This window comes from Lissotriton vulgaris, chromosome 7 (genome assembly GCF_964263255.1).
Source record: "Lissotriton vulgaris chromosome 7, aLisVul1.2, whole genome shotgun sequence".
In the NCBI taxonomy this organism is placed as follows: domain Eukaryota; kingdom Metazoa; phylum Chordata; class Amphibia; order Caudata; family Salamandridae; genus Lissotriton; species Lissotriton vulgaris.
This window is the reverse complement of record NC_141695.1, coordinates 785,488,971-785,511,196: the sequence shown is the minus strand read 5'-3', so window position 1 is coordinate 785,511,196 and position 22,226 is coordinate 785,488,971. Positions and strand designations below refer to the sequence as shown.

Sequence of the window (22,226 nt, the reverse complement as noted above, 5' to 3'; positions counted from 1 at the left end):
GGCTCGCCCCTTCTGAAACACTCTTTACAATGTTTGATCCAGCAGCTTGCGGCTATTTCAGTAACAGTTAGCAGTGAATTACCTGTGTCTTACATTTGATGGCATGTCAGGAAAATGTGAGAAAGGAAGCAAAGAATCAAGCTTTTCAAAACCAATGTTCCTACCTCCAGAATTAGAAAAGCCCTAAAAGCAAGTCCTCGCCACCAACCTATCTTAAAATATTCTAACAGCAGTGAGATGTTTAGCACCAAGCCAGCTTCCAACTGCCCCCCAAAAAAGAACCCTTCTCAATGGCTTACCAGAAGCAAATGAAAAAAGCCCTATGTTATATTCTTTAGGTTAAAGTGTAACCGTGTCCGATATAAAAAAAAGTGTTTTGTGTTTTCTCTGCCCTTTTCCAATAAAAATAATTTTTCCATTAGAGCATGCACGCCTCCAGGATCAGCCACAGTACCGAGGGTTTTGTTGTCCAAGCCTGTTCCTCTCTAATGCTGTTGTAGGATTAGAGCACGTTAGGGGTGTGGGGGAGGCATGGGTATAGGGTTAGAACTAAGATGGGGGAAGACCGTGAAATGGATGATGGGCATATGGGGGAAGAGGCTTTGTTCTGTCCAGAGGTTGATCAGCAGTTGCATGTTGGATAATGAGGTAGCATCCGGCCGGCGAGCTTCACTGCTCTTCCTCCTCCTCCTCCTCCTCTTCCTCTGAGGACTCCTGCGATAAAGGCTCATCCTTCTCTTCCTTCTCCGTTTTTTTGGGTCTTCCTCTGGATTTTCTTCCGACAGAGACCCCAGATTTCCGGCTTTTTGATGTTGCATTATTCTTGCTTCCCTTCGGCCTCCCTCGTGGTCTCTTCGGGGTGGGTGCTTCACTGGGCTCCTTGGGCTGCTTCCGAGGCCTTCCTCGCCCCCATTTCTCCTCGGTCCCTTTCTCCTGCTTGCTTGATGGGGTCTGGCTTCCTTTTGAAGTTGACTCACTCATCTTCCTTCCACCGAGCGCCGCGAGCGCCTTGCTCCCGCCTGCTCCACTTATGACAATCCCACCTTCTGCTGCTGCTGCTGCTGCTGCTGGCAGAGACCGCTCAGAAACAAGTACAGAGAGAAACACAGGCACCAGCCCGGAGGCCCCTCTATTTTATAGAAATAATGATAATAATAAAAAACTCCTTTCTACCAAAAGGAAGGAAGTGGGGTCAAAACCATTAGGGGTGTGGGGGAGAGAGGGAGGTGGGGGAAAGGACCCGGACTTCCCTGGAAGGCTGCCAAAGCTACTAAAAAAATTATTATGAGTGGAATTTTGAATGGTGAGTGGGTGTCAGTTACAGAGTGAGTATCTAATTCATTCATTCTTGCGGTTGGATAGCCAGGCTCATTAATGCATTGTGTTCGGTTGGTGTATTAAAGCTACAAATGAATGAATCCACATGTAGGTGAATGCATGATTTATTGACTTCACACTTGCTTTATTTGTGGTTGCTATTGTCAACCTGTGATGGTCGGAAATGTCTAATTAATCTGTTCTTTTGTTCTAAGGAGCAGGAATGGTGGTCGACTGGGAGCAACAGACGGGACTCCTCATGACCTCTGGAGATGTTAGAATTATCCGTATATGGGACACAGACCGAGAGACAAAAGTACAGGTAACTGGTGCATTCCAACATCCTAAATGTATGCAGCCAGCAGCCTGAAGGATTTATGTTCCGAGATCTTACTTCTTCTCAATAATGAACATTTTAAATTACAGTGTGTGAAATGTCCCCAATCATAAATCTTTCTAATTACATTTTTTCATTAGTCATAAAATATATCTGTCTGCGCTATTCTTGCTTCCCTGCTCCTGGCTCTTACAGTCTGTTTTCCACAGACTGTCAAAAGGGAGGGGTTGGGGTGACTGTAAAAAAGTAGAGCTTTAAAGGCTATGGTAGTAACACACTTTAGCTCAGAAGCATCCATACACTTTAGACCACTGACGCTCAGAAGCATTAGCACACGCCTGCAGCTAACTTTGCATACACCAGTGCCTTCAGAGTATCTTTCACAATCTGTCTGCAGATAACCATTTTACAAAACCTTTTCGCTGGGTTTTGGAGAAGCCAGTGTCAACTGGACAGTGTCTGCGAATGAGACTGACCTTTACTACTGTATGCTTGGGCTCGGAGTACAATAATAGTCTAGTTAAGAGGAGCATTCAAGGATGGAACTTGGATACACTATTGCATAGTAATTTCACGTAATAAACTTCAATATACAGTAATTATTTAGATTAGAAACGGTATTGATTCATTGTTGCCATTTACCTCCCAGTCGAAAGATGATCATAGAAGTTTGACAACATATTAGATGATGAATTTTACACTTTAATTTTTATATTAATTGGGTTACACTAAATGGATGGGTGAATCGTACTTCACCATAAATCCCTCTAAGATTTATTTTTTATCATTTCAATGGTACTCTCTAATAAAAAGATATTTTTGGGTTTACCCGTAGATATTTTTAAAACTGGATCCCTGCTTACGTCCAGAAAAACAATTATATAATAACTCCCAATTTGTTTGAGTCCGCCAGAGTGCTGTTTACCTACTCTGGCATGGGAAAAATTCCCATGATGAAGTGTGCCCCAGTACGTTCTGGGTGAGACATCTCCTCCAATATCTTTTGAATACCCCAAGTTAATAGAGAGTTCTATAAATAAAACCTGCTAGAGTCATTTAGAGTAACTATCGATTTAAGCTCATGTTGTGATTTTTATGTTTGATATAGGAGGATTTGCTTGAACATAAAGGCTCTTACTCTCCCTTTGTGATTATATTATCGCTATGTGTAGCTGCTCTTACGAATGTCTGAGTTTGATGATTTGTATTTTTTTATCCTTTTTTTTAGTTGATTTTCTGATTTTCATTACAGCTGTTGTAACTGCACTGAACAATTGATTGCCTTTAAAACGTGTATACATGGAAATATGAAACTGCACTGCTCAATAAAAAAAGTCTTGATTTAGCACATAACATATCAGACATTTACAATAATAAACAACAACACAAATTTTCCTTCCACTTCTGGTGCTGATACAACCCCAAAATGGGTTTTTCCTTTGGTGTGAGTCATCTTACTGCTTTTTGGAAGTCACTGCTCAATAGACTTAGATTCCAGAGAGAATGTTGCACTAAATAGAAATCTTTCTATTGATGGGAATTTTAGTTAAATTTTTGAGCTATGGGGTAACATGAGATCCAGGAAAATATAGGACATTAAGCAGCCATTATGATATCTATACCTATACCTGTATAGATAGATTCAGAAATAGGACTTCGCATGGTTCCCGTGATAGCCCAAATGCCCAGCTTCCAAAAGTGAGCTGAAGTTCAAAATTACAGGAAGATTTTAGATTGCCTAAGAACTGGTACATAAGTTAAAGCTACAGTGTCCAATACGACGTTTAGTGTTAGGGCACAAGGCTAGGACTCCAAACTAGTATTATAGTTAGTCAGACATGGAGAACTAGTAGTGCTGGGAATTGGATTGTTCCCACAGTTGATCCCCAGAGATGGTAAATATACGGGGTCATGTATAGCAAATAGCTGTGTTTTAATGGCAGTGGCAGCCCCCGGACCTCGTCCATCAACTGGGCTCAGCGGTTGCCATTAGTAAATGGGGAACTTAGGTTTAAATTTGGGGTCCAATCGTGTGTTTATGCTGCAGAAAACTACGGGCTATAGTGGTGGTTCAGATAGTGCAAGAATCCGAGTATAAAGTTCCTTCCAAGTGAGCACTACCCTAAGTCCCTAAGTCTTAAAGTACTAGGGTGAAAGAGAATTCCTTGTGCCACTCCAGGTTGGAAAAGGGATTATGTGCTGAGTCGGAGATTATATGGGACTGGGTTAGAATTATGCAGGTTTACTGTAATACTCTTCATAATACTGTGCCTGCTTCCTTTATGGTCAGAGTCCGAACATTCAGAATGCAACAGCACAACTAATTCTAAGCCTAATTAGGCACCTCCGGATCTTTATCCCTCTTGAGTCCTTAAATTTGTTAAAGATGCCGCTTTTTAACCTTGTTTTTGATGGATACTTTTAATTACACATTCCTGATCTTTTGAGCCTCATTTTTTTAAAATCCTCTCAGACACCAGGCTGGATCCCAAAATGTCTTGCAATAGCTCCAGCACTCAATCGCAGCCCTGCCTTTCCCTGGACATGATAACACAGAGCTGCATTTAGATTCCACAACAAAACGCTGACCTTACTTTTTTCAACTCTATATTATGCGGCTCTGGGTTTCCGGTTTACTGATTAACAACCAAAATTATAATAATTCTGGCAGTGTAGCTGGTCTGTGTCCACAAAAAGATTGCAGGCTTCTAACAATGTTGCTCTTGTCGGAAGTAGCTTTCACAGACCCACACTCTGTAGAGTCTGGTAGCTAAACACGACTCCAAGTACGAGAGGCCAAACGTAAATGACAAAATAGAATAAACAAGGCTGTCCTGCGTCACGTCACCCTTGTTACGTAAATCAAAGTAGATGCTAAGGTTCAAGTATAAATCCAAGAGTCAAGCAACTTCCAGCCGTTTACGTTTCCTTTCATGAATGAGGCCACATAGTGGGCGTTTGCAGTACTTTTCTCAGCTTAGTCGTAGTCTTCCCCTGGATCTCAATCCAATGTGCCCTGAACTCTCCAGGCCAACTTTGACTTTGCAGCAAGGTACAGCCCCCAAGAGGGCCATGCCACAGAACGTTAACTTTGCACTGTCTCCCTTGTATGGACATTGTGGCCCCATATACCTATTGTGACAGCTAGTTGCAGTTCTGCCAGCCTGCCCTCTGCATCAACCTACTCCACACGGAGTCCACCCATTCCAGCATCAGACTGCATTCCTACTCTTCTGCTGATGGCTTTGTCAGATGTTGCTTCATTGGCACTGCCACCGGCATCAGCAACATCAATGCCAAATTGTCTATATCATCCCAGATTTGGACAATTCCTTGTGAGAGTTCCCCAATATTGTACTTTAATATTTTTAAAGCACAGCCCTGTCTTGAAAATGGCTCCCGTCAGCTCCACTTTCTTGACACCAACAAATAGCTACAATACAACTATTCTCAACTGAAACAGATGTTATTCAGATGCCTAACATGTTTCCAGATGATGATGATGGGGTTACATATTTTTTTCTGATAGAGGCTTCTAACTGCAGATGCTACACCTTGTGGATTCCCCCAGACGCCTGACTGAGTCCGAAAACCATGCTAGAAGTCCCCTTGTGGGTCTGCAGGTGGAGTCTTGCTGCTCTGTGTCAGATGCATTTCGAATTGGATATGACTTTGGGGCTCTCGTATATGCTCCACATCCTTGAGCTGATGTCTGTTTTTTTCTTTCCACACCCCCGACGTGGATCCAGAGTTTTTTTTAATTCAGCCGTTCTTCCCTTAAATTAATACAGTCTGCAGACATGTCACACTCTAAAACAACAGGGTTGAAACGAACCATGTCGAGACTTACCGACCCCACACCATGATTTCTGTCTGTAGTCCTGTTCCTTGGATCTAACCACAACAAAATGTCATGTGAATGCTGGGTAAAAATGAACATAAAGGCCACCTGAAATCGTGAAGCCTAACTCGCTGTCGCCAAACTCTGTAATTAGTTAAAAAAAAAAAAACTGTCCCTGTCAGTCATGGCTCCTGAAGCCGTTCTTGTGATAGGTTGTTTTCGAAGTCACAGGTATCAGGTAGGTCCAAATATGGATCTCGGTCATCCTGCCACTTCCACCACTCAGGGTTGCACGACGCACTAAGCACCTCTAGTCCACTGAGTGGTCCCTCACTTCAGAACCAATTTGAATGCTGATCTCGATATGCACTGACCTGCCTGGGCCACATGCGATTCCACAGCTTCTCCTCGAGCTCAGATAGTCTTTGGACAACATCGTCGGTGCGCAAATGGGCCCCTTTGGGTCGCCTTAGGGTCCCAGTGACCCATGGTGGCCTCCAGTCAGATTTCAGTCAGTGCATCTGTCCCCTACGTTGACTGGGTCACTCAGCCACGAGTCGAGGACAGAAGCTTGACTGAGGTCCCTCCTATACTGTGTCCAACTCTACCGCCCCCAACACCGCAAGCATGAATCTTGACACCAACATTACCGACACCCAGAGACCAGATGTGTGCCAATAGTACTGTGGGACTCCGAGAACAACCCTCTTTTTGTCAGGCCACACCAAAATGCCTAGTTTGACCCAGACTTTGACTCATATTATCAAGCTGACAAAGATTTTTATAATAAGGGAATATTTTTCATTACCTCCAAGACACCAGTGGCCTGGACACATCTACAGACATAGGCCTATATTACCCCTCGCAGCTATGGCAACTGAAGAATCCACCTCGTTTGTTTCAGTGATTAGGAGAGCGGCTGAGTTTTTAGATTTCATTGTACCAGTAAACGAGGTGCAAACTAATGTACTCAATGAGGTCTCTAGACAAACCAGCTAAGAACCTCTCTTACGATTGAATGAGCCCCTAACTGATGTACTGGTGGGCAACTGGACAAAACCAGGATCTTGCTCCCTAGTTTATAGACAAGCGGCAAGGCCATACAGGCCTGCTCCCGGAGTCCTAGACTTCCTTCTTCAACACCCCACTCTGGAGAGCTTAATTGTGTAGGCCTTAACCATCCCCCTGAACCCAAACGCATTTCTCTCAAGTCCGCCGGATCATGGTTCTAAAAGAATGGAAACCTTTGCGTCTTCGTTAAGCCTTGCCTTAAGGTCTGTGAATACATCATTCCTCCTGGGTCGATACTTGTATGCACAAAGATGCGGATATTTTGCCAACTGTCCAGGATGGCATCCAACCAATATCACAACAGTTTATTTTAGATTGTCAAGATGCAGCCTCTCTGGTAGGGCAGTCGGCACTAGTGCAATGGTTTAGAATTAGCTCCATGTGCGTCTCGTCAGATGTACAACAGTCCCTAACTGATATGCCCTTCAACGGTTCTAAGCTGTTAGGACCAAAGGTTGACTCGGCCATACAAAAGTACGAAGAGAGCAAGGCCTCTGCCCACTCAGTGGGCCTAGCCCGGCTTGCTCTGCTGTTCCCCAGTGAGGCTTTGGCAGAGGACACCAGCAGAGGCACTGCCAGACATGTGTCCATTGCTCGCTGTGCCACTGGATTCGAGCTAACCTTGCAATGAGGGGTGTTACCCCAAAACCATTCCCAGGATGCCTGTTTCCGGTCCGGGGAGGACCCTGCTTGGCAGTTCGGGCTAGAATGTTCCCATGAGGAGCAGGGTCAAGACTGATTTGCATATGGCTCGGTCCAAGCTGGGGTGGCATAGTGAGCAAAAGAACAATGGATTTAACCCAGATCTCTTCATTGGAGGTGAATGTTTTATTTATTTAACATTCTATCCATCATTTGTTGCCGCAGAAAAAAGGATGCAGGCCTTCGCCAAAATCTTGATCATTGCCCTCTGAACTTCTTCCTACAGAAGGAAAAGTTCAAGACGCTCACCCTGGTCTGTGTTCTCTGTGCCCCAGATCCAGGAGACTAGATAGTAGCATTGGATTTGCAGGATGCCTATTTCCATATCCTGCAATCACATAGATGCTGCCTGTAGTTTCAAATAGGCCTTGACCACTTTCAGTTCTCCGTACTTCCCTTGGCCTAACCAGTGCACCTTCTGTGTTCATGAAGATGATGGTGTTGGTCGCAGACATTCTGCAGAGACTGGGAAAACCTCCCATACCTCAACAACTGGCTCCTGAAAGTGTTCTCACCTCAAGAAGTGTAGACCACCTGCAGATGAAGTTTGACCTCTTGACGTAGTTGGTATATTCCATCAACGTGCCAAAGTCACACGGGATGCCTTCACAATGGCTCGCTTCATTGGAGCCATCCAGCGCCCTTCCAAGCCTTTCCTCTGCCTCAATGAGTCCAACACATTTGGGCTATGACCTCTTCTCGCCATCCCATACAAAGTTAGCGGTTGTGATAGATTCATCATGGCTGTGTTAGGGAGGCCTCCTCGTAGAGGCGGAGATCAGAGGACTCTGGTCTCGGCAAATGGTTGCCTCCACATCAACTTGTTGGATTTGAGAGCGATTCAGGTATTCCTTCCAACCATCAAGGGGGGACTGGGTGCAAGTTCTCACAGACGGCACAATGTGGTATTCCAACGAACCTGAGGTTTGGGGTCGTGGGTCCTGTGCAAGGAGGATCTACGTCTCTGGTAGTGGCTGAACAATCAGGGCATATCCCTGATGACCCAGCATCTGGCAGGATATTTAAACGCCAAGGCAAACAAACTCAGCAGACATTTCCTCAGGAATGACGGATACTCTCGGAGTTGGCACATGGCATCTTTCAGCACAGAGGCAAACCCTGATTCAATCTATTCACCACAGCAGAGCACGCTCGGTGTCAAACCTTTTGTGCATCGGAGTTCCCAAGACAGTTATCCCACTGAGATGCCTTCCGCCTGCATTGGGGCACACTACTCATGTGTGCCTTTCCACCCCTACCTCTCCTGCCCAGAGTGCTCAAAATGATCAAGAAAGTCCGGGCCGAAGTCATCCTTGTGGCCCCAGGTTAGGCGAGGAGAGTGTGGAACCCGAAAACATTTGGTCACAAGCACCTGTCGTAAGCACTTGCTGCTGCAACTAGAGGTCCTCCCGAAGGGGCAGCTATCCGAAGGGGCAGCTGAATAGCTGCCCCTTCAGTAGGACCTCTTGTTGCAACCACTAGGCCTTGTCCTGCACCCAAGTCATAAAATCTACACCTCCATGCTTGGAAATGGAGCAGCGATAGTTGGTGACTTCCTCTCAAAGTGGTTTGTGTTATCTTGCCAGCCAGGCATCTATCCACCAAAACTGTATATGCAGGACACTGGCAAAAGTTTGGTGTTCCTCCCGTAATATCCAACCCTTGAATGCAAAGTTGTCTGATGTTGTCATGTTCTGTCTTTCTGTGGCAACAGTTGAAGGTTGCGTTTCGGGACTTTCGTTCTTCAAACTGTTTCCAACACATTCATCATGTCAGAGAGGGACCATAATTAGGTCCTTACATAGCTGATGTGCGCTCCTTTCCAGACAATTCAACGTTTAATCAATCAATCAAGTCGTACTTGTATATTGCATCTTAACACCTGAAATGGTATCCAAGTGCTGTGCTGCAGGAATCAGTCAAACAGCCTGGTCTTGAGTCCCTTCCTGAAGTGGATCAATGAGGGTGAAGTGAGGAGGGGGAGGGCTATCCAGGATTTGGAGGCGAGGTGGGAGAAGGAGTGTCTTCCTGAACGGCAATGGCGGATGCATGTTATATGTGCAAGGGCGATGTGTGTGGAGTGGAAGTTCCTGGGATGTCGGTGGAAATACAAGCAGTGGTTCATGTAGGCGGGTCCTTGGTCATGGGGGGCTTTGTAGATGTGGGTCAAAAGCTTGTAATGGCATCTCATCTTGACAGGGAGACAGTGGTGGTCCTTTAGGTGCTGGGTGGCGTGGGTCCTCTTGGGCAGGTTGAGGATCAGTCTAGCAGCTGCGTTCTGGAGCATTTTTATGAATTCAATGGTGGTGCCTGCATAGAGTGCATTGCCGTTGTCTGTCCGACTGGTGATGAGGGCTTGTGTCACTGTTTTCCTGGTGTTGATGGGGAACCACTTGAAGCCTTTGTAGAGCATATGGTAGCAGGCTGAGGAGACTGCGTTGACCTGAAGTTTCATGGAGAGTTTGCTGCCCTGGATGATGCCGAGGTTGCAGGCGTGGTTTTTCGGAGTGGGGTGGGTCCGAGTTACAATGGCCACCAGGAGTTTTACCAGAGGGCGGTGTTTCTGGCGAAGATCAGAACTTCGGTTTTGTCTGTGTTGACCTGTAGGCAATTGTTCTTGTTCCAGGCTGAGACGTTCTTGAAACAGTTGTGTGTGGAAGTTTGTCTTCAACGAGGTGGGTTCTGCTGAGAGTGAGAGGATGAGCTGGGTGTCGTCGGCTCAGAAGATGATGTTGTGCAATCTGAAGATGTCAGCGAGTGGTGTCATGTCGATGTTGAAGAGGGTTCGACTGAGGGATGAGCCTTGAGGCATGCCGCAGATGGTGTGGTTGGGTTGTGGGGTGAAGGGAGGGACCCAGACACTCTGGGTACACTCCGTGAGAAATAATGCCATCCAGCTGAGCGTCTGATCTGGCTTAGTTGATCGATGAGTGTGTGGTGGGAGGCGGTGTCGAAGACTGCAGAGAGGTCAAGCAGGATCAGGGAGGCTGATTTTCCTCTGTCGAGTAGGCTACAGATGTCGTCTGTTGCGGCGATCAGTGCTGTTTCGGTGCTGTGTAAGGCTCTAAAACCTGGATGGATTGGGAAGGGTCCAGCAGGGTGTTTCTCTCCATGTGTTCAGTGAGTTTGAGGTTGATGACTTTCTCAAAGGGCTTCAGAGGGGAAGTGGAGCAGTGAGATGGAACAGTAGTTCTGGAGCTCGCTGGGGTCTGCAGTGTCTCTAGCATGTTTCCGGGCATCAAGAAAGGTGGCTGTGGTTATGGAGGCGTTGAGGATGGTGGTGAGCTGGTGTTTTATCTCGTATCTTCCAAGGTTGAAAGTCGGTGGGGGCATTGGTCGGTGGATGCTCCCGAGTGGATGGAGTTCATTAGAGTGGTTGTGTTTGATGTCCTAGTTGTTCCCATGCGGTGACTGGGTGGTCAGCGGTAATGGTTGATGGGATGCTGAGAAAGCGAAGTTTCTGTAGATGTTTGCTATCTTGAGAAGGAGATCAAGTTTTCACTGACTGATAGGCAGGTGACTCTCTGACGATGGTGAAGAGTTCCGTAGTTTGGTTGACGGTGTTCTCGATCCAGTGGGTCCAGGGCCTCTGTTTTGCAGCTTTGACCTGATGGTGGTAGTTGTTGAAGGCTGACTTGAAGGTGACTTGGTCGCTGTGATTCCTGCTGGTGTGCCATCTTCTTTCCAGTTGTTTACAACTGTGTTTCAAAATGATGAGTTTGGAGGTGCCAGTTGGCTTGTTTGGTAGCTCTGAGCGTTTTGACTGGTTTGGTGGGAGCGATTTGGTCGGTGGCCCTGGTGATCCAAGCTTTGAAGTTCGCTACTGTCCTGTCCTAGATGGTGGGGATGTTAGGGTGTGTGATGCTGACGGCGTCAGTCCGTTGGTGCTGAGTGACCTTGTTCCAGCTGCGGAAGGGGACATTGTGGAAGTTGGGGGTGGTGCCAGGAAGTCCAGCAAGGGTGAAGTGTGCAATGGGGCGGTCTGTATGCGAGGGTGCCTTTGATGGTGGTTTTGTCATCTGTGCGGAGCTGGAAGTTCATTTGTTTCATGATCGGCATGGTTTCGTCATTTGTGATGGTGCAGATGATTGGTTCCTTGTGTACCATGGCATTTGCCATCTCCATCTGCCCACCTTCAAGATGGTATTTCTCAGTGCAACAACATCTACAAGGTAAGCTAGGAAACTGCTGATCGCTGTCTGGTACAGCCATGCACCTCATTTTTTCCAGATAAGCTGGTCCTCCACACAAAATCGCAAAGAACAGTCCATTACCTTGCCCACCTTATACGCACCGCCTCATGAATGAATGAATTAATTAAAAAGTATTTATAAAGCGCGTAGCTATCCTTAGGCGTCCCAGCCCTAATAGCAGCAGCGTCCAGAGAAGACAGCTTCTTAGGTGGGATTTTGAAAAAGCGAAGTTTTGATGAGTTTCCGGAAGGACAGAAGGTTGGACTCCCGACGTAAGTGAGGAGGCAGGGCGTTCCAAAACTTGGCGGCGTTGTAAGAGAATGAGCACCCGGCTTCTTATTTTTTTTATTTTTGGGACTGAGGCGTTAAGGATTTTGGCCATGTGGAGACTTCTGTTAGGACAATAAGGGGAGACAATAGTTTGCATAATTGTTGGTCCTTTAACCCAGAAGGCCTTGTGGGCGATGCATAGAGCTTTAAATGTAATTCTCTTCAATACAGCCTGCTAATGAAGAGCCTTCACTGCCTGCTTGGCGGATTGCCGGTAAGGGGTCTTGCGGAGCAGACGAACTGCGCAGTTTTGAATAATCTGTAAATTGGAGATGGTAACTCGGGGAGCTCCTAAATAGAGGGCATTCCCAAAGTCCAGGCAGGAGAGAATAAGAGCCTGGACCATTAACCTTCTGGCAAGAACGGGAAGAGGAGAAATAATTTTGCAAATCATCCTGAGAATGCCATAACAGGTGGCCGATAGTTTTGCCGCCTGATGTTCAAAATTCAGGGAAAGATCCAGCCACATGCCCAGACTTTTGATCTGATTTTTTGGTGCCGGAGCGGGGCCAAGACAGTTTGGCCACAACAACCCTGAGTTGAAGATGGGAGAGTTGCCTAGGAGCATAAGCTCTGTCTTTTCTCCGTTCAGTTTCATGCAGGAGAGCTCCATCTACTTAGCCACCTTCCCCAAACAGGGGCTGAGGCCGGAGAATGAATTTTCCGGGTGGTTTAAGGCAACAACTAGTTGTGTGTTATCAGCGAAGGTAACTATCTTTATACAAAATGGACTCATATATGCATTAAATAGTGTAGGGCTCAGGGAAGATCCTTGAGGAACACGGCAGCTGAGAGAAATACGCTTGGAAATAATATCTCCTTCGAAGACCTGAAAAGACCTGTCTTCCAGGAAGGACTGCAGCCAGGTGATGACACCCCCAGTCACTCAAAGACTCCTGAGTCTGAGAGTCAGAATGTTGTAGTTGACGGTGTCAAATGCAGCACTGAGGTCCAGGAGGATGATAGCCGCTATACCTCCTTGGTCCAGAATTTTCCTGGACTTTTCAACCACTGCTAAGAGAGCTTGTTCTTTCCCCTGTTGGGGCCGGAAACCAGTCTGTGAGGGGTGCAAAAGGTTGTTGGACTCTAAGAATCCGGATAAGACTGAATTAACGTCTTTCAAGGATTTTACTAATCACCGGGAGGAGGGAAATATGATGAAAATTCCCCAGGAGGTCAGGGTCCAGATTAGGCTTTTTGAGTAGTGCCTTCACCATGGCACATTTCCGGGGCGGGGGAAATACTCCAGAAGAGATGGAGGAATTAATCAATTCCAGAATCACTGGAAAAATTGTTCCAGTGGCTAGGTTCAGAGTATTCTGGGAGGCAGGATCCCTGGGAGATGGTGAATTTAAAAGGACCAAGATGGTTTCTAAGTACTTAAAGTCCATCAGAGGGATTTTCTCCAACATAGCTTGAGTGCAATGCGGAGTGATATCCATAAGCGACGGGTCGTTTTGGCAAGCCGCGAGAGGGAAGGTGATATATTTATCTTGGATTTTCTTGTGAAAGAATTCGTCCAGTTCGTTGCAGTGGGTGAGGTCCCCAACAGTGGGGGCTAGGAGTGAGGGGAGATTGAGGAGAGTCTTTGTGTTGCGGAAAGTTTCCTGCTGGGAATTTGAGGCAAGGCAAATTTTTTCCTTATAGTAGACCGCTTGTGCGGATTTAATTTCCGCTTGATAGGTTTTGATGGCCTCTCTATATTTTAGTTTGCTAGACGCCGCATAGTCCCTACTCCATTTTCTTTCTAGTCTTTTACAGACTTGTTTATATTCGCAGAGCTTAGGGGAGTACCACGGGGATGTGTTGGTCCTGACTTTTCTTCGGGTGGTTTTTGGGGGGAAAACATGATCTAGAGAGTACTCGATCCAATCGTTAAACTTGTCGCTGGCAATGATGCGATTTGATTTGCAAGAAGGCCTGGTAGCTTCAAGAGCTGAGACCCACTGTTCTAGGGAAAGTTTAGACCACGTGCGTTCCTGGCTACTAATCTTGGTAAAAGAGGTGAGTGGACCCATCATGCACCATGATAGGGGAATCAGAAAGTGGTCTGACCATGGATGCGTGATAGGAACTCCATGACCTTTGAAATGAGTGGCTCCAGAAACCCTTTGTTTAAACTAAAATGCTGAGAGATTTCTAATTAACTCTGAAGCAGCTGAGTTTGCAGGATCATCTAGATGCAGGTTCAGATCTCCTAATATCGTAAAGTTGGAAGGGGAGCTGGTTAGCTTAGCAAGGGTTTCGGGAAGAACTTTGAGAAGTTGTCCATGGGCCCCGGGGGGGATTGGGGGGGGGGGGGATAAATTAATAAGCCTGAAAATGTATGGATAGGTGAGAAGCTTATAGAAAAAGAAAGATTCTCGCTGTCAGGTAGAGGGTCTGTTGTAATGCTGCATTTAAACTGGTCTTTGAATATAACGGCAATGCCGCCCCCTTTGCTTCTTTTGCGGTCTTTCTACTTAATATGGTAACCAGGGGAAGGTAATGTACAAGGACAGGAGAAGACTCATTGTTAAGACATATTTCGGTTAAAAACAGAGCTTCAGGGAGTCCCTCCTCTAGAAGAATAGAAATTTCAGTAGTGTTTCGGTAGAGACCTACAGTTTAATAAAAACATTTTATAAGGTTCAGGGTTCTGAGAGGTGGTCTGGGTTTTAAAAGACTGACAGAATTTAAAAGAGCTATGGGAGCAGGTAACATTGTCCTTAGTTGGGGATAAAGAGTGTAAACAGTTTTCATTGGCAGCCCCCCTTAATCGTAGAAGGTGGTCAGGTGAATAGAGGCGTTTACCTGCGGGGAAGCAGACAGTGGGTATGGCCCCTGGCCCCGGTCGACAGGGGCGGACGTAAATGGGCTTGCCTTTGGGTGCCCGCGGAACATAATGGTAGGCATATGTTTAAGTAGGTTCAGCAGCTAGACTCCTGACCGCGTGGCTCCGCCCCTGCCCGACGTGAGGAGCTACGCCGCCATTTACTCCCTTCACACAATCGAGAATAACCCATTGTGGACCGGGGAGCGGCGTGGGGGGGGGTCACTTCCGGTAAGAGAGGAGTGCCAGGTGGGGGGATCAAAGTGCCTAGTGTGTGTGCCCAGTAAAATAAACAATTCAAGTTTTAGCAAGGATGATTCCCTCCAAGAATGAAGGACTCCACCGGCTGGACCCCAAGAGGGCCCAGAGTTTCTACATTGACTGAACCAGAGTACCAACACGATGACCAACGTTTCGTTGGTTTCTCTAGAGCAACAAAGAGCAAAGCAGTGCAAAAGAAAATCATCTCCTGATGGATTGTGTTACACCTCAACTTCAACTATAGGCTGACTAAAAAGCAACCCCTATGCTTGATTCCACCAGAGCAAAGGCTGCTACGACTGCACTAGGCATTTTTCAGGCAGCTAGATGGGAGTCCCTCCATACGTTCATGAAGCACCTACTGCCTGGGCTGCCAGGTCCAGCAAGATGGGCACTTTGGCCAATCTCTCCTGCAGGATTTCCTGTACTGAGCCATTCCACAGAACCACCGCCTGGAGAGTTACTGCTTTGGTATCTATGTACATGGTGAGGAATATGCGTTTAGAAGTCCGTATCTGAAGAACAAGTTACTTAACTTTGGAAACGTCTTTTCTGGTAGAGACTACATCCAACTGTAGATGCTTTACTGACCCTCCCGTCCTCCCCGTTTTGTGGAATGATCACATTCAGTCCATTAATAAGTTGCCAAATCTGGAAGTCTGCCCACTGCCATATTCTGATTTTATTGTCTCGCCATCTAACAGCACTGACAGAGATCATAATAAAATTGACATCATCGTGCGGATGAGGTACATTTCAATGGGAGCCCGACGTCCTGTACAGGATAGGATGGATCCAAAGGGGAGCTGCACAATACCTCCTCCTGTAAACGTTTCTGGATCCGGTCTGACACCTGGGGAGATTGAGAAGATGAGGAATCTGTTGTTAGATAGTCTCTACCAGAAAGGTAGAGCCATTGGACTGAGACTCTCCACAGCTAGACTGCATGCGATCAAGTCAGCTGACAAGGTGTATTCTTTTGCAACCTATTTATTTAGAACTTTTTAACCAGTTAGTAATCTATCAGTTTACACACAAATTTGTTAAACAGTATAAGGTTGAAGAGCTGTCTTATCACAGAGAAGAGCTTTCTCTGCATTCTCAAGGTCATTGCACTCTCCTACCAGTAAAACAAACATTACCTGCCTTTCTTAAAATGTGCGCAACAGGTCAAGACATGATCTTCATAACACGCCTTTCTCTTCCCCTCCTTGCTGTCTTTAGAACTTATACTTATATATTACTTAGGTAATAGGGTACACAATTTGTTTTCAGGTCTAATACGTTTTTCTATGCTTCCACACACTGATGCTGGTCTTTAATTTGACATACAAAATGCCAGTAGCCTTGACACCCCTCCTTATTTGACCTTGGATTCACCACAAGGTTCCTCCTACTGAGTCATTTGCAGTAGTACACATGGTCTCCTTCTTCTGTCAGAAGAGAATAAAATCATGTTCCTCTGGCGTGGTCCCGCCACTTCTTTTGTCTTTCAGTGGGGCTCTAGTTCACCTACCTTGGCTGCCTTGTTTAGGCACTTCTGGGCCTGGCTTTTGGCTCTCTACTGCCTAAGGCCACAGCCCAGCACCTAAGACCCAAAGTTCCTGGCCCACACAATAGGTTTGATATGTCTGGTGGTGCAGGCTTTCATTTTTAATGTAGCTTAAACTCCTTCATTTCCACAGCCTTGGTTAAGTCGTCTTAATGCAAACTGATTGATACAATGGGCAAGAAAGTATTCTTTTACATCAGCGTGACCCTGGTTTCTGTTAATGCTTCCTTTCTTTTGGCTCTTTATTACGGCACCATTCGGCAGATGAACCTGGAGGTTCTGCTGGCATTACAGGAGGCCATTCTGGTACTCTTTGGGAAAACAATTCAGGGTGGCATGATGCAGCCATTCATATTTAGCTTTCTGGCCCGGATTCTACAGACTCAGTTGTCTGTGCAATGGGGACTAGAATCATCAACCATAGACATGCCTGAATATGCTCTGAATTTTCTGGTGATGTTAAGGCTTCCTTTATCATAATGCAATTTGATGGGCCTTGATTATTTAACAAGAGAGCTGACTCTGTCCAGGCGAGATCAAGAATAAAAAAAAATAACTTAAAGAAACCCTTTATCTATAAAGATGGACGAATGCTAGTGTAAAAGGTGGGAGTGTCTCTTTTATAGGAAAGTTTCGCTACCCACTCGAAGGTGGTATGCTTCATCATAGGGTAACCTCGCACCATAAAGGCTGCTACACCTTTTTGAGGTTACTGGCTACAACATGTTGACCACTGTTGCACTCTATGACATATCTAATTCCACTCTGTCATAGCCTGTGTTTAATCCTGGTCAGGGGACGCTTGAATAAAATAATTGCTTAATTCTGAACTAGTTTTAACCCACATTCTGTCGATCACATTCCACTTCGTTCACCACACCCATTTCACGTAAGGTAATTAGTATACCTATCTGAAAGAGACACGTTAGTGATAGATTCCTTACCTTAGAATATCCCCAGGCGTCAGACTGGCTCTTTCTTTTTCCGCGCCAGCATGCGCAGATCCGGTTAGAGCATGTACCTTAGTCACTTTTTGACTACCTCTTTTGGGACTTTTGTCTCTTGTGGTTCTTCTCTGGTGCACGTAGAGATGTCTGGGTTTAAGTCCTGCGGGGCCTACCGTCGCAATATGTCGCTGGCAGACCCCCATGACGTCTGTCTCTACTGCTTGAAGCGCGACCACAACTCCTGGTCCTGTTTGGACTGTCGAGCTGTGGCCCCGAAGGCCTTGAGGGAGCGACGCTGGAAGTTGCTTGAGGTTCGACACTCATCCCAGCGCTGCTCCTGGTCCAGTAGCCATTCTAGGGAACGCTCGTGGGGCCTACATCATCGCTCCTCGGGCTCCAAGTCTTCACCCTCGGATACGGATAAGAGACAACACAAAAAGAAGTCAAAGAAGCATTGTCGCTCCCCGACTTTCCCCCGTCGGTCCCCGGATGCGTACAAAGGGGGCAGGAGTTCCACCCCTGCGGCTCCTTTGGAGCCTAGGAGTCCCGCGGCCTACCCGCCTTACACGCGTCCATCGGCGACTCCCTCACGGATGCAAGTGGTTCTTGCTGCCCTGGACCACCTGTTTAGGCCTAGGGCTCCCACCGGCGCGCCTTTGGGCCCAGTGGTCCCGTGTCAGGATTCTGCCTGCCCGTCGGCCCCCGGCGCCGCAGGATCCTGTGCCTTTGGCTCCGGCTATGAGGTCCTAAACTACCGGCTCTCGCCCCATGGCCACCCTCGGGTCCGCCTGCGGCGCCGCAGTGGATGTCGTTGCTTCCACCTCTGCCCCGGTTCCCGGACGTTTTTGTCCCCACCTGGGATCCAAATGTGGACACAGCACCGGTTCTGCCCCGGCCGGCTCTCTTCCCAGCGCCATTCCCAATGCTGTGTCTTCCTTTCCCGGTCCCTGCCCCGCCGCCGCGGTCTGCGCCACATACGGCGGAGGTAGAGGACGACTGGGAGGGGTTCGAGGACTCTCTTGCTCGTGAGTGTGACTCTGAGCAGTATTGGGGAGACCATTTGTGGGAGGCTGGCGGCCTCAACATCTCCTCTGATCCTGGGTTTGCCTCTCCCCCGCCCTCTATGGTGGAAGGTGCCTCATACATGGTGGTGCTCCGTCGGGCAGCTGAGGTCCTTAACCTTGATCTCCCTTCAGTGGCCTTAAAGACTAATCTCCTCACTGAGGTGCTCCAGTCGGCGTACATTTCATCGGAGCCACTGCTGCCATTTAATGACGCCCTTACTGACGTCTTGTTGGGCACTTGGTCGCGGCCGGCCACAGGAACCCCTGTGAATAAGAACGTCGCCTGGCGTCATCGCCTGGCGCTGGGTGTCTCTGCCTTTTTGACCACTCATCTTACGCCCGAGAGTCTGGTCATTCAAGCTTCGACGTCCCAGAGTTCCTTTCCCATGGCTCCACCAGATAAGGATACCAAGAGGCTGGAGCAGTTCGGCAAGCGGTTGTTTTCCTCAGCCAGGTTGGGGCTGCGGTCAGTGAACACGTGGTGTGGGATACCGTTGCTCAGGTGTTACCTCAGTGCCCTGAAGAGGTCCAGGCTGTGGCCGAGGGTAAGGACACGGCTAAATTCGCCATTCGTTGTGGCTTAGACACCGCGGACTCCAGTTTCCACGACTTTGGCGCTTCGTCGCCACGCCTGGTTGAGATCTACCTGCTTCTCCCCGGGCGTCCAGAGCTCGCTCATAGACATGTCCTTTGATGGCACTCGCCTGTTTGGTGATAAGGCCGACAATGCGCTGGAGCATTTCAAGGCTCTCGAGCTACGGCCAAGTCCTTGGGCCTTTCCGCCACGCGCCCGGCCACGTCTACTTTTCATTCCTTTTGTGGCCATGGAAGGGGCACCCCAGCCGCTCGTTCAGTCAAAAACCTGCGCAGAAACAAAACTCAGCGTCGCCGTGGTCGTGGAGGCCGCAGTGGCGGCTCCGGGGGCCGCCGTGAGGGTCAGTCCACCTCCGCCCCGTGACATCCGCCTCAAAGCCTTCCTAGTCTGAGCTTCGGGACGCATCCCCACGCCAGTGGGTGGCAGAGTTCTACATCACCCTCTCCATAGGGGTTCTTTCACTTCTGACAGGTGGGTGCTGCAACTCGTGCAGAGGGGTTACTCCCTCCCCTTCGAGTTTACCCCCGGCCACCATGCCACCTCAGTTTCACCGCATGTCTGAGATCACTTTGCGCTTCTCCAGCAGGAAGTTATGGCCCTCTTGGCCAAGGGGCCATCGAGCGTGTTCCTGGGCCAGAAGTAGGACGTAGTTGTTAATCCCAATACTTTCTGGTCCCCAAGAAGGACAAAGGGGCATCCATCGCTTTCTCCGGAAGGAGAAGTTCAAGATGTTGACGCTGGCTTAGGTCCTGCCTGCCCTCGACCCTGGAGACTGGATGGTAGCATTGGACTTGCAGGACGCATATATCCACACCCCCGTCCTGCCGGCCCGCTGGCGCTACCTGCGGTTCACAGTAGGCCACAAGCATTTTCAGTTTGCTGTGCTCCCCTTTGGCATTACCAGCTCCCCTCGGGTGTTCACAAAAGTGATGGCGGTGGTTGCAGCTCACCTGCGCAGGTCAGAGGTGACAGTCTTCCCCTACCTCGACGACTGGTTGATGAAGGCGGGCTCGCCCCAGACAGTCGTCTTCCACCTCTAGACTGCGGCCGACCTCCTACATTTGCTGGGGTTCTCCATCAACGTGCCGAAGTCTCATCTCAGTCCGTCTCAGAAACTCCCCTTCATCGGAGCGGTTCTGGATTAGACGCCGTTTCGGGTTTATCCTCCCGAGCAGCGAGTCTGGGATATTCAGGCTATGATTCCGCTCTTTCAGCCTCTATCCAGGGTTTCGGTCAGGATGACCCTCCGGCTCCTGGGACTGATGGCCTCCTGCATCCTGCTAGTGCAACATGCCAGATGGCATATGCGGGCTCTGCAGTGGGACCTGAAGTTCCAGTGGGCACAGCATTAGGGCAACCTGTCCGATCATGTCCAGATCTCGGAGGGCACTGCACAACAATTGCAGTGGTGGCTCACGAATCACAATTGGGTCAATGGCAGGTCCCTCTCCCTTCCCCAACCGGAGCACACAGTGGTGATGGGTGCGTCCCACCTGGGATGGGGAGGCCACTTGGGAGAGGCGAAGATCAGAGGCCTATGGTCTCCTGCGGAGTCCCAGCTTCATATCAACCTTCTGGAGCTGCGGGCAATCCGACTTGCTCTGAAGGCATTGCTTCCCTTTGTCCGGGGAAGTTTAGTGCAGGTGTTCACGGACAACACCACCGCCCTGTGTTACTGCAACAAACAGGGCGGGGTGGGGTCGTGGACCCTCTGCCAGGAGGCTCTGCGCCTCTGGCAGTGGCTGGAACATCAGGGCATTACCCTGGTGGTTCAACACCTGGCAGGTTCTCTGAACGCCAGGGCGGACGAGCTCAGCCGAAGGTGCATGATGGATCACGAATGGCGTCTGAACTTGGACGTGACGCAAGGCCTCTTTCTGCAGTGGGGAGAGCCTTGGTTAGATCTATTCGCCACCGAAGAGAAAACGGAATGTCATCAGTTCTGCGCGTTGGAATTTCCAAGGCGGCACTCGCTCGGGAACGCTTTTCGGCGCGAGTGGAGTTGCGGTCTGTTGTACTCCTTTCCACCTATACCACTTCTGCCCAGAGTGCTGAAGAAAATCAAGCACCACCGGGCCCAAGTCGTCCTTGTGGCTCCGGACTGGGCGCGAAGGTACTGGTGTCCCGGGCTACTCAGTATGTCAGTCGATTCCCCAATTCGTCTGCCTCTTCAGGAGGACCTTCTATCGTAGCACTAGGGGACGGTCCTCCACCCGAACCTGTCCAGTCTGCACCTCCATGCTTGGAGATTGCGCGGCGACGGTTGAGGCCATTTGACTTGCCTCCTGAAGTGAGTACTGTGATTCTGGCAGCCAAGCGTCCCTCCACAAAGTTGATATACACCTGCAGGTGGAACAAATTTGTAGCATCGTGCACAGCAAAGGCTGTGGATCCTCTCAATGCCCCTCTTTCTGAGGTTCTCCTCTTCCTTCTTTCTCTTGCCCAGCAGGGCTCTGCTCTGGGCACTATCAAGGCCTACATTTCTGCCCTTTCCGCCTTCTTAAGGCTACCTGATCAGCCTTCTTTGTTCAAGTCCCCGATTGTTAACAGATTCTTAAAGGGCATCACTCATATGTTCCCTCCTGTTCCTTTCGTGATGCCCCAGTGGGACTTGAACCTGGTTCTAACTTACCTGATTTGCGCTCCCTTTGAGCCGCTTCATAACTGTCCTCTCCGTCTTCTTACGCTTAAGACTGCTTTCCTGGTTGCCATCACCTCTGCCAGGAGAGTGAGTGAGCTCCAGGCTCTTTCCTCTAAACCTCCTTTCTTTTCTGTCCATCCGGACATGGTTGTGTTGCGGACAAAACCCTCTTTTCTGCCCAAGGTAGTTACAGCCTTCCCCATCGGGCAGTCCATCACCTTGCCCACCTTCTTTCTGCCTCTGCATCCCTCGAAAGAGGAAGAGAGGCTCCACTGTCTGGACCCAAAACGTGGGCTCTCTTACTATCTGGATCGCACACGCCAGTTCCGGGTGGATGACCAACTCTTTGTTGGTTACGTGAGCGCTAAGAAAGGACGGGCGGTGCACAAGCGGACCATCTCTCGGTGGATCGTGTTGTGCATCCAGGCGTGCTACTCTTTGGCTAAAAAGGAACCTCCTGTTGGGCTGAGGGCCCACTCCACTCCGGCCACTGCGACTACTACTGCCCTGGGCCGAGGAGTCCCCTTGCAGGACATTTGTCAGGCAGCTACATGGGCCTCACT

At 48.5% G+C, this 22,226-nt stretch overlaps 2 protein-coding genes across 4 annotated transcripts in view; one reads left to right on the top strand and one right to left on the bottom strand.

Annotated features, from left to right (window-relative positions):
* The window catches only part of RPTOR (regulatory associated protein of MTOR complex 1), a 2,217,374-nt gene that overhangs the window by 1,968,744 nt on the left and 226,404 nt on the right, over positions 1–22,226 (top strand). For all 3 annotated transcript variants that reach the window (XM_086931040.1, XM_086931039.1, XM_086931041.1), the window contains one exon: positions 1,533–1,639. In XM_086931040.1, the coding sequence (XP_086787166.1) occupies positions 1,533–1,639 (107 nt within the window). The remainder of the gene's footprint in view (positions 1–1,532; positions 1,640–22,226) is intronic.
* LOC147702416 (high mobility group protein HMG-I/HMG-Y-like) lies at positions 527–1,055 on the bottom strand. Its single transcript, XM_086928792.1, has one exon. The coding sequence runs from the start codon at positions 979–981 to the stop codon at positions 670–672; it is 312 nt and encodes a 103-aa protein (XP_086784918.1). The 5' UTR covers positions 982–1,055; the 3' UTR covers positions 527–669.